This window comes from Bombina bombina, chromosome 5 (assembly GCF_027579735.1).
Source record: "Bombina bombina isolate aBomBom1 chromosome 5, aBomBom1.pri, whole genome shotgun sequence".
In the NCBI taxonomy this organism is placed as follows: domain Eukaryota; kingdom Metazoa; phylum Chordata; class Amphibia; order Anura; family Bombinatoridae; genus Bombina; species Bombina bombina.
The window spans coordinates 286,459,563-286,472,774 of NC_069503.1; the positions used below are offsets into that span (position 1 = coordinate 286,459,563).

The 13,212-nt window shown below is 33.7% G+C and overlaps 1 protein-coding gene across 1 annotated transcript; it reads left to right on the top strand.

Moving 5' to 3' along the window:
- Positions 1 to 2,275: 2,275 nt before the first annotated feature.
- On the top strand, positions 2,276 to 7,023 carry LOC128661455 (uncharacterized). Its single transcript, XM_053715708.1, has 4 exons — positions 2,276 to 2,288; positions 5,640 to 5,852; positions 6,264 to 6,320; positions 6,489 to 7,023. The coding sequence occupies exons 1-4, from the start codon at positions 2,276 to 2,278 to the stop codon at positions 6,863 to 6,865; spliced, it is 660 nt and encodes a 219-aa protein (XP_053571683.1). The 3' UTR covers positions 6,866 to 7,023.
- The last annotated feature ends 6,189 nt before the right edge of the window (positions 7,024 to 13,212 follow it).

Below are 13,212 nucleotides of genomic sequence, written 5' to 3' on the forward strand. Positions count from 1 at the left end.
TGTAGATATATATGTTTGTGTCTGTTTCTTACCAGAGCTTAAGTCTGCTCTTACTAATTTATCCCTTAGGTTTTTACACCTTCTATAAGCTGGCATAGGTGGTAGTTCAAATTCTTTAATTTGAGGGTTAAGGTCTTTAATAACAGACCAGTGTTTCCTAATAATGTTATTAATGTTCTTGCTAAGTGGGTTGAATTGTGAGACAAAGACCATACGTTTATTATCTTTTTTCTGCTTTGTTGTATTGCCTCTCAGGATAGAATGTCTAGGAATTTCACTGACTTCTTCTATCTGTTTCTGGATAAGTTGTTTGGGAAAACCTCTCTCAATAAATAGTTTACCCATTTCAAGTAATCTGGTATGTGCTATACTGTCATCTGAGACAATTTTCTTGACCCTCAGGAGTTGGCTCCTAGGAAGGCTATTAATCAAATGGGGGGGGGGCACTTTCATACCTCAGAAGACTATTTCTGTCACTCTCTTTCCTATATAGGTAAATTTTTAATGTCCTCCCATCTTTGATTACCTTAGTGTCTAGGAAAGCCACTGACTCTTCACTAAAGGTCAACTTAAACTTGATGTGTCTAGTAGACACATTCAAATCAGCCACAAATTCCTGCAAGGAGTCAATGTCGCCCCCCCATATGCCAAACACATCATCGATATATCTGAACCAACATAGTCTATATTGTTGAAACAACTGGTTAGTGTATACAAATCTCTCCTCATATACATTCATAAAAATGTTGGCATATGTGGGGGCGACATTTGACCCCATCGCAGTACCTTGACATTGTAGGTAAAATTGATCCTGAAAAAGGAAAAAATTGCAGTAGAGGATGAGTTGTAATAATCCTAAAATAAACTCACAATGAATGTTAGAAAATCTATCATTACTCTGGATAGCCTGTCCAATAGCCCCTAAGCCACTTGTATGTTTAATGGATGTGTATAGACTATTCACATCAAGGGTAAAAAGGATAAATTTCTCACTTGACACACTTAATTCCTCTAATTTCACAAGGAAGTCACCTGTGTCCTTAATATAGGACATAGATTCCATAGCTAATGGTCTAAGTAGCTTGTCAAGGTATTTGGATACATTTGTCATGATCGAGTTAGTGCTGGCAACAATTGGACGGCCAGGGGGAGCCTCTCTATTCTTGTGTATTTTGGGTAATGTATAAAATACAGGTGTAACAAATTCTTCAATCAACAGAAATTTTTGTTCTTTTTCAGTTATCACCCCATCACACATTGCTTTATTAATGTATCTAGCCAACTCACGTTGTACCTCAAATGTTGGGTCTCTGTCTAGTAATTTATATACTGTTTTATCTTGTAATTGACCCCTAATCTCTTGAACATAGTATTTCTTATCGAGAATGACGGTGGCTCCGCCCTTATCTGCTGGCTTGCAAATAATCTCACTATTGTTTTTCAAACTTAATAGTGCATCATTTTCAGATCTAGAGAAATTACTCTGTAGAGTTTTCCTGTCCCTATCTGTGACTAGCTGTTTTTGTTTAAGTACATCTATGTCCCTCAGAACTAGCTGTATAAAAGTTTCTATGCTGTTGTTATGCACCTGAGGATTAAAATTACTTTTACATCTAAGACCCAAATTTTTGAGAGACAAAGGTTTATTACCATACTCAGAGTCCGCATTAGTATTATGTCCTTGAACACCCTGTAATTGTCCAAAATATGCCTTTAATTTAATATTGCGGAATAAAGTATGTAATTCTCTTTGTAGCTGAAAAAAGTCACATCTCGGTATGGGACAAAATGACAGTCATTTGTTGACTACCTGTTTCTCTATGTCTGTTAGAGTATGTTTGGAAATATTCACCATCAGTTCCATTTGGTCTTGTTCCGTGCCGTCCTCTGTGGCCTGGCTTCCTTCGTTTTGGTATCCATTGTTTTTCCGGCGGTGCTTCCGACCGCCCCTGCGTCTCCTTCGGAGTCCCCCGACGTGTCGCTTGTGGATGACGTGGAAGATGCGCCCGTGTCGCGCATCCGATGTTGCCGTCTCCAATTGGTCGACCCTTGTCGCCTCCTATCATCGTAATTGGGATCCGTTGCCCATCGATACACCATACCACTGCGGTAGTCATCTTCGTCCCTCTGGAACTTTTGGCGTTTTCGTGCCTCGATGTCCTTCTTCATTTCCGCTATATTACTGTTCACAGATTGCAGTAATTTATCCACATCCTCGGCCGTCATCATAAACCTATGTAAACAAAACGTGTGGTTTATATCTAACTAACCAATGATGGCAAGGAACCGTGAGGCTTGTGTCAAAACCTGAATCCGATTGGTTGGAGTCTAGTCGTCTATGGACTACATGTCCCACAATTCCTGTATATTGGATTTGTGGGTGTGGACCGCATTGAATCTGTATTAACCGCCGTCTGCTAAACGTCAGCATGACGAATGGAAGGAAAGGGGAGTGTTCATTGCAAACATGTGGTTACTGAGCCCTATTTAAGATTAAGACATAGCTAGAGTATACAAGCCTGAGGAAACGGGGTTACCCCCGAGAAACGCGTCGCTTTACATCTCTATATGTTATAGGAGATTTGATTTTAACACACCAGCTGTAATGTGCTACATTGCTGGCTATTTTATTTTGTATAATAAATGCTAGTTTTATGATTCACTAAATCTGGTGTGTATATCAATCTCCCTTCAAGTAACCCAAAGGCTGTTTAGCCGTTCTCCCCTGTTCCACTCTATAGGAAGCGATCTAGGCAAGGGTTGCCTTTCAGGACACCACGACGGGGATTCGTTCACACAGCCAGCTGGTTTGCTGTTAGAATACCAGCCTGCCTCTAATAGGCACATGAGAGTGCCTTCATGTTTGTGAGTACCCTGTATCTTGTCCAGCTTGGTGTTTGTGGTATCCATTGACCTACACATGTGGCGCCTCTGTTTCTGTTTTTTACAGTTGTCCATCTAAGTGCTTCTTTTTTCAGCTTCCTTTAAAAAGCAAAAAGCTATTTTAGATCTGTATTTGGCTCTTTTTTTAATTTATTTTTTATTAAAGATAATGAGTAAAATACAGTATCAAAATATTACAGAATAAATAACTGTATAAAAGGATTTAACATACGTAGAATTTGTTCACTGGTTAAACAAAGAATTTCAACAATTTAATCAGAAAGGTTTATAATACCTATATTTAGATATAAAGGAACCTCTTGTGATAGTAGTTATATATAACTCTTTGGTCTTTGAGGTTTCTCTGTAGCCAAAAGAAAAAAAGAAAAAGAGAAGATGAATGAAAGGCGACAAAAAAAAAAGAAAATGATAAGGGGGGAGGGCAATCTCCCCACACACACACTCCCTTACAAGCATCTCCTGGCTCTAGGCCACCCAGCTACCAAAAATCAATTACCGTAAGAATATGTTTTATTTTGGTCTGTAGGTCTATCCCCATAAAAATGATGAATTTTCCCCATAGTGTGGTATAACCCCTAATCCCATTTATTTTATAACACTTGGTATCATAGGCCTCCAAAATGACTTGTTTAGAGAGTAGATTTTTAATCAATCTGAGGGATTTTTTTAATTGTCCAGTTATTAAAAATAAGAATTCTGGCTAAAACAATTGCCGATTGTATAAAATTATAATTTATACCCCAATTTGAATCTTTCTTCAGAAAAATAATATTTTCTTCTGTTAATTTTACTTTTTCCCCCAGTATTAATGAAAGTAAAAATTAAAATTTTCCCCAAAACTGACCCAGTTTCGGACACTTGTATAACATATGTTGGGATCTGGCTACTTACATTTCTTGCATAAGTTTACAACTTCTGCTCTCCACTTCTGTGCACACTTAGGAGTAATGTAATTAAGGTGAGACGATGAGTCTAAAATTGTGATTCTCTGATTTTAGCAGATATGGTTAAAGCCTTTATGGGCACCATGTACTAAGGCGTCAATTAATCCGACATTGTAGATGTGGATAAACTTGCTGTTACTTGCCTCAGGCGAAATCCACCCAGAAATAGACACGTCTAGCCCGCCGCAAGCAGTGGCGGATTATTGATCAATTTGACGCCTTGATCGCTGCGACTAATCTGATGTACTTAAATGTCAGTAGAATTGTATGGCCAATTATTAACACAGGACATGCAAGGTGTCAGAAACGTCATAGTAGTCGCGGGAACAGAATTTGGCTCCTATAAAAGTGCAACTTTTCTAAAGTAGTTTATTATTGTTCAAATTTTTTTTGATCAGTTCATTCTGTGCGTTATTTTTGTAATATTTATTTACAAATTTGATATGGCTTTGTCTGGATCTGATTCCCAGACTTCAAAATCCAAGAATCCTCACTTTTCTCATCAGCAAAATGTAGTTTTGATTGATATGTTTAATAAGTCTTACGATTATTTATTTGGATGTCGAGTCAAACAGAAAATTATGGATAAGTGCCCAGGGTCCTGAAAAAAAGTATGTTGAACAGCTCAAGAAATGTTATAACGACATCAAATGTTTCGCCAAAGCAAAATTGGCCAAAGAAAAAAATTCAGCACTTGCTACCGGAGGTGGAACAGTATATGTGGCCGACTTAAATGACTAGGAGCAGAAGCTTGTTCAGCATCTAGGGCCTGAGATAATCACTGGCATAACGGACAACTGTGACAGTGATTTGAGAGGTAAATGTATTAACGTAATAATTGACGCCAAATGCTTGTATTATATTGATCGGTGTATTTGTCCAATATTGTGGTTGAAAAATAACATTATTTGTCTTCTTACAACAGAAAGTAGCTGCTTACGTATGTTACGTCGCACATAGGCCTCAAAAAATTAAATTAATAGAAATAATGAAACATTTTTAATAAATTTGCATTGTTATAGATTTTCTAAATATATATATTATATAAATACATTTATTAAAAAAAATGTGATTCTATAATAATCTTGGTTCTCTAATTAACTGTTGTATAAAGCTATAACGGGAATATTAAAAAAAAAAATATATATATGTCTACTGTATTGTTCCTGCATACAAGAGTGTATTCGAAAGCTAAACAATAAATTCTCACTTGATAGTCTAAAACACCTTTTTATGATGCATATAGACCTTTTTTATTAATATTTGATTTGCAATATAGGGGAGAACTATGTAATATGATCCCTATAGATAACATTGTGCTCACACCATGCCTTTGTAATACAAATTACAATAGGCATAATTGTATTTTAATTGTTAATAAATTAAATGCCATGTGACAATGTTTATTTTATAATATGCTTAGATACAAGTAAATAATATATTTTAAAACTAACATGTAGAGCCAACAACACAATAAGTGTTTCAAAAGACAGATATTTCCTCTACTAGTCATTTAACAGATTTTCATAATGAAAAATAAAATATTAGTAAACTATTTACCTATGATATTAACTTTGATCTCAGCATATTCTGACCGCCCCCTGATCACATGCCATTTTATTTATTAACTATTGACTTTCATTTTACACAATTAATTATTAGTGTAGTGCCAAAAGCCACTGGCGTGATCAGAATCTTACCAGTATTAGCTTTCTTATTGAACTGAAAATTAAAATAAAAAAAAATTGCAATGGATTACTAACAATATTATATTTTATTTTTATTTTGAAGCTACACGTACACCACAACCACAGCCAGGGAGGAGTACCGATGAAGCACCCACTACTTCAAGATCTTCTGCAGCTGTTTCAAGACCATCTACAAGTGCAGCTCATGGTCAATTTATAAGGCCAACTTCTACTCTCACACACAGTTCTTCCTCTGTGGATACACTCCGTGATGTAAGGACCAGCACTCCAGATACAGGTGTTGGAAGAGGAACTGGTAAGTAAAGAATTATTTCTAGCAAAATCACATACTGTCACTATCATTTAGCTATGTATAGATAAAAAAAAATTGTTTGTAGAAAAAACATTAACAAGCATTGGTTATGCCTTTCATCTATCCAATCCAAAAATTTAGATCAATAAGAATATTTTTATTGTTTTTTTTTTCAAATAATTAAAAATGTATAACATTGATAGTATTGACATTAATTTTAACCTAATTCTATATTGTTTATAGATAGGAATGACAGGTGAATGACATATAATAATGAGCTGAGCTTGGCATTGATTTCATAGTTAATTGATACTGTATGTAATTTTAAAATCAATATATAGGGGCTATTATCACATTATAATATATGTCAATTATTAAAATTAAATACATTTCAATTATACAATTTTTTTATAGCAGATTTGGGACAGTTGTTTGATAGTTTGACCAGACAATCATCACCATTATTTGATGGTATGTATCGATGTTTCTTTTATTTCTCATTTACCTATATTTTTTTTAATTTAAATTGGTTAATATGTCAATTTTTTGGGATGACTGTATTATAATCTCTCTCTTTAACTTCCATCTGTTAATGCTTTTATTTAAATATTTTCTTGAATTTTCTATTGTTTGATCTAGAAGAAGAAAACTCGTCAAGGGAGATAAACCTCAATCTAGTACAAATACGAGAGGAAAATCAAGATTCAGCAGATAATACAGGCCGTCAGGATAGCAGTCAGACTTCAGATTTACTAGACGAATTTGGCGATGCCCAACAATTTGAAATCCATACCCCAGAGAATCAGGATGAACAAGTGGAAACACAGGCACCACCACCACAAGAAATAGGGGATGTAAATATTGCAAATCCACCAGAAGTTGGACTATTGGCCGATGCTGGCTTAACTGAAATGTTGTTACTTGCCAGGCAATATAGAAAGGACCACAGGGAGATGCAGAATGTAATTAATAGTAATATTGAACGTTGGGCAGCCATATCTGAAAAAAATATTTAAATAGTAGAGTTGAAATTGAAAGGTGAAAAATTAAATCTTCAAAGAGAAATGTTTCAGTGGCAGAGGCAGATGGACAAAGAAAAAAAACAGCAAATTAATTGAACCATAAGCCTGACAGAAATGACACTACAATCCCTATTATCAATTATAAGGGAAAGAGAGGGTACACCAGACCCAAAAAGACCAAGGCTGCAATGAACATTTTTTTTAATTGAGACACCCAAAATTTCAAATGTTATATTTAGTTTATTCTCATCCTTTTTTAATTTTACATATATATTTGTTCGATAAAGTTATTTATGTTTTTTTATTTTTGAAAGTATTTGTTTTTTAATTTTTTTTGAAAAAAAAAACATCTTTTATTCAAAAAAAATCTAGGCAAAAAATCTTAAATTATTGATTGATAATAACAAAAACCCAATGAGTTGGCATTTTTTTAGCCTTTTTTATGAAAATTATACTCACTTTTTTTATAAACAAAATCACAGTATAAAATCAAATAACATATTTTCGGTACAGTAAATCGACTTGCTCCAATAACATTCCCAAAGTTGCCCTAATTTTAAACATTTTTATTTTAAAATTATCTTCAAGACAACTCTGAGTGCTTTTGTCTTCAGTTTCAGTACTTGGTATTGACGATTCATCTGTAGAATAACAAAAACAAAAATATGAGTATTTAACATTACATATCCATATTCAATTTATAATATTATTATCTATTAAAAAATAGTACCTCCTACTGGTGTATTATCTATATATACGACTATATTGGCTTCTACACTTTTGTCCACTCCTTTAAAGCTTTAATCAGACCCAATTCCTAGAAATATTCAATATTTAATTAATTTAAAAAAAAAATACCTAATGAGTATAAAACATACCTTTATCTTCCATAATTGTTCTTAAAAGTTCAATTCTTGGATGACTATAATTTGAACTCATCCCTTCACCTAATGGCACCCTAGCAGGAGTTTGGAAATCATCTATTTCAGCCATATTTTCTAGATCTTCCATAGTAATATCTATGTTAGCGTAATGAAAAAGAGATACAAACACAACTATTAAGCCAAAAACAAATAATGATTGAAAGCTGAAAATTAGATGTCATCTAACCATTACCAGTCTGGATGTTTACACTCATTTGTTGAAATCCTTTATATGGATTGGGAGATAATTCTATATTTAATAGTGTTAGTGGCATAGGTGGAGCACAGCTTCACTCCTTGGTGCTTCCACCAACATTGACTGAAGGTCACATATCTATAAACATATAAATTAAATAAAAGAAAATTATTAAAAACATCAATAAAAATTTAACATTGAAAAATTTCTTAAAAATTCTAAGTTATGCATGCTCTTCCAATTTGAATACAATGGATTTTTTAAAGCATCACTTACATTTTATTCTACTAACACAGTTCTGAATGCTTTTATTTCTAAAAATAAAAAGTTTAATCTACTAACATTCTGATGCATGTTTCTTTTTTCTGACTAACTAAAATTTTAATCTAAGAACATAGTTGTGCATGTATTTCTTTAACAAAACCAAACATTATATTCATCTACTAAGTGTTAAGCATGCTTAAATTATTAGATATTTATGATGTATAAAGTTATGTTTAGTGTTCTATGATTGTAAATTCTTTTGATTCTGTTCATTCAAAATTAAATTAAAGGGACACTAAACACACATTTATTATGTAATGATTCCTATCGAGCATGCAACTATAACCATCTATATAATTACTATTAACAGAATCATTCAAATAATTGTCAATACGACAATAGGAAAAATAATAATGAAAAATATGATTGTAGATTAATCGTCAATGATGACACAGTTACATTATATGTTTTGATTTAAATAAAACAAACAATATATATAAATATTAATATATATATATATATATACAGATATATTAAATTTACATGTCCTTATCAATCTTCTAATAGACTTGTAGTACTTAGTTTCCTTTCTCTTCAAGTCACTATATTTACGAAGACATTGATGGAATCTGTTGGCGCTCTACAATTAACCGATAATAAAAAAAATAATAATCAATAATAATAATAATCAAAAGCTAGGTGAAAAAATACCTAGGAAGGTGGCACACTAAATATAAATAGTGTGTAGTGACATCAAGTTATATAAATATAAGTCAAGATTTATCAAAACCTATAAATATTATGGGAGTGTATTGAATGGTGCGTGGACTATCAAAAACATAAATATAGGTGTAACGATATTGAAAAATAATTTGACATTTAATGTAATAATGTTATAAAATAGTGTCCATGTATTTGGAATCAAAAGTTCAATTGAAGTTGAAATCCAACTTGGAGGAAACAGGCAGCTCCACTTGTGGAGAATGATCTCTGTTCACCTTGATGATCTAGATCAGAAAGAAAAGGGGCACCTCATGGTGAAATACATATAAAATGTAATAAGGGAAAAGAAGGAATAAAACTCACAATTTGAGATGGCACTTATTCAGTGCAGACAGACGGGCTGACACCTGCAGTAGTCAGGTTAAGTCTGCAAATCTGGCATTTGTCCGCAATATTAAACCTGTTTTTAACTTTTACACGGAGGTTTCTGCCTCTTTACTCATACAGAAGTTCTTCTTCTTTCTCTTCATGGAAGAGAACTTGCATTTTAAACCCCAGACCGATCTGCATTCCAAACACAGTTTTGCAGCACAGTGTTTGTTTTTTGGATGTTAAAAAACCTGAGACCGGAACATTGGATCCACCCCGATACGGGCCAGTATCCAGTTATCTGACTACTGCAAGTGTCAGCCCGTCTGTCTGCTCTGAATAAGTGCCATCTCAAATTGTGAGTTTTATTCCTTCTTTCCCTTATTACAGTTTATATGTATTTCACCATGAGGCACCAATTTTCTTTCTGATCTGAATCTAAAATGGTTATGCTCTTAATCGTTCATTCCTGCTTTTCAAATAAAGATACCAAGAGAACTAAGAAGAAGTGTTAATAGGAGTAAATTAGAAATTTGGTCTAAATTGCTGCTCTATCTGAAGTAATCAAAAAATAAAATTGGTTTTAGTATCTCTTTAAGTGTTACATATGTTTCTATATATTTAAATGTTTTTTGGCTACAGTATGTTTTCAAAGTTACAAATTCAAAATTATTTTTTTTATTAATTTTAATATTTTAATAAACAATTATTTTTAGCAGTATTTGTTGACAAATGTTTTAGTTTTCTTTATTTAGAATTTGTAGCACAACACTTGTCACAATTTGCTTTCAAATTACAATAAAACAAAGACAATGTCATGGTTAAAGTCTTTTGAAAAGTTGGTTTAAATTACAAGTCCTATTATGAATCCTGAAATTTTAATTTTGAATAGACTATCAATTAAGTGTCAAATCCAATGAGATGTTAAAATGGATTAACACCAGCTATTGAGAGGTTAACTAAACTAAATAGCATTATCTAAATTAGTTATAGAAGCTATAGACAGTACTGTTATGTCACAAGACAATCGACTAGATTACGAGTTTTGTGGTAAGGTGAAAAAGCAGCGTTAACAGGTCCTAACGCTAGACTTGTGCGAGGCGGAAAAAATTGTTTCGATTCGTTTCTGATCCAATCGGATGTTTTCGAATTTTGTTTTCGGATCGATTCTTTCAGCCAATCGGAATCTAAGGGATCCATTTTTGATGACGTCATTTAAAGAGATATTCATTCTGAAGAAGACGTTGTTTGAAGAGGATGCTCCGCGTCGGATGTCTTGAAGATGGAGCCGCTCCGCATCAGAAGGATGAAGATAGAAGATGCCCTCTGGATGAAGACTTCTGCCCGTCTGGAGGACTACTTCTGCCCATCTGGAGGACCACTTCTGCTGGCTTCCTTGAGGACATCTTGCCGCTTGGATTAAGACTTCTCCCGGTAAGTGAATCTTCGGGAGTTAGTGTTAGGATTTTTTAAGGGTGTATTGGGTGGGTTTATTTTTTAGGTTAAGGCTTTGGGCAGCAATAGAGCTAAATGCCCTTTTAAGGGCAATGCCCATCCAAATGCCCTTTTCAGGGCAATAGGAAGCTTAGGTTTTTTTAGTTTGGCTTTTATTTGGGGGGTTGGTTATGTGGGTGGTGGGTTTTACTGTTGGGGAATTGTTTGTATTTTTTTTTACAGGTAAAAGAGCTGATTTCTTTGGGTTTTTTTTATTTTGGGTGGGCTTTTTAGGGCTCTTAGATTAGGTGTAATTAGTTTAAAGATCTGTAATTTGTTTTTTATTTTCTGTAATTTAGTGGGGGGTTTTGTGATTTAGCTAATTTAATTTATTTAATTGTATTTAATGTAAGGAATTGATTTAATTGTAGTGTAGTGTTAGATGTTATTGTAACATAGGTTAGGTTTTATTTTACAGGTAAGTTTGTATTTATTTTAGCTAGGTAGTTATTAAATAGTTAATAACTATTTAGTAACTATTCTACCTAGTTAAAATAAATACAAACTTGCCTGTAAAATAAAAATAAACCCTAAGCTAGCTACAATGTAACTATTAGTTATATTGTAGCTAGCTTAGGGTTTATTTTATAGGTGAGTATTTAGTTTTAAATAGGAATAATTTAGTTAATAATAGTAATTTTATTTAGATTTATTTAAATTATATTTAAGTTAGGGGGGGTTAGGGTTAGACTTAGATTTAGGCGTTAATACATTTAATATAGTGGCAGCGACGTTGGGGGCGGCAGATTAGGGGTTAATAAGTGTAGGTAGGTTGCGGGGACATTGGGGGTGGGAGATTAGGGGTTAATAAATATAATGTAGGTGTCGGCGATGTTGGGGGCAGCAGATTAGGGATTAATAAGTATAATGTAGGTGGCTGCGATGTCCGGAGCGGCAGATTAGGGGTTAATAAATATAATGTAGGTGTCAGCGATGTCGGGGGCGGCAGATTAGTGGTTAATAAGTGTAAGATTAGGGGTGTTTAGACTCGGGTTCATGTTAGGGTGTTAGGTGTAAACATAAAATGTGTTTCCCCATAGGAATCAATGGGGCTGCGCTACTGAGTTTTACGCTGCTTTATTGCAGGTGTTAGACTTTTTCTCAGCTGCCTCTCCCCATTGATGTCTATGGGGAAATTGTGCACGAGCACGTACGACCAGCTCACCGCTGACTTAAGCAGCGCTGGTATTGGAGTGCGGTATGGAGCTCAATTTTGCTCTATGCTCACTTCTTGCCTGTTAACGTTGGATTTGTAAAAACCTGTAATACCAGCGCTGCAGGTAAGTGAGCGGTGAGTAAAAACTGCTCGTTAGCACCGCACAGCTCATAACGCAAAACTCGTAATCTAGGAGTATATATTTTCAATAATGAACAGGTTTTTTTCATGACCTTTATCATAAAAATGATTTATAGTTACTATTTTAAACCATTTATAATTGAATAAAAACAACAATATCTAGTTAGATCTTTATCAATAGTTCTTTTTTATACCTTGAAGTATACATATAATTTGACATTTTTTGGTTAGTTGTTGGATACCATGATTTGTTACCATTGTTTTGATTGTTGATGAGAACCATGATTACTTTTGGTCCTCTATATGTTATTTTACATCAATTTATATATTTAGAGAAAAAGAAACAATCGATACATCTTTAATATATCAAATAAATTATTTTTTTATTACTAAAATTATGACATCAAATTTATTCATCAAAATATTGTTCTGACACCATGTCCCTTGTTGCCATACCACGCCTATTAGGTTGTTCTCTTCTTAATTATTTGTTCCAATCATCAGCAGTTATGTTGTTTTCTTCCTCTAATGGGCATCCTCTTTTAATTGCTATATTATGTAGTATGCAGCAAACCAATATAATTCTAGCGACTTTCTCAGGTGCATACTTCATTGCACCACCAGAACGATCAAGACAGCGAAATCTAATTTTCAAAAGACCGAAAGTCCTCTCAATTATCCCCCTAGTAGATCGATGTGCTTCATTGAAACAAACTTGATTTCTGGATTGTGGGTTGTTATAGGGAGTCAACAGCCATTCTGTACCTGTGTACCCTCGATCTCCTAATAGGAAATAAAATATAAATATTAAAATTACATTAGTCAGAATGATTTCTAAATCATACGATAGTAATGTAAAATATACAACACATTACAGTTTAATTACAGAAGACAAATTTGGCGCAATTTCTGTAAATGAAAATTAAAAAAGACAAATTAGACGCCACTTATACTTACCTAGAAGCCATCCTTCGGGCATATCTCCGTCCTCGAACTTTCAATATAAGCCAGTCTGCCTTAAGATGTATGAATCGTGATATGAGCCTTGGTAGTTTGACGGACACTGATTATCTTC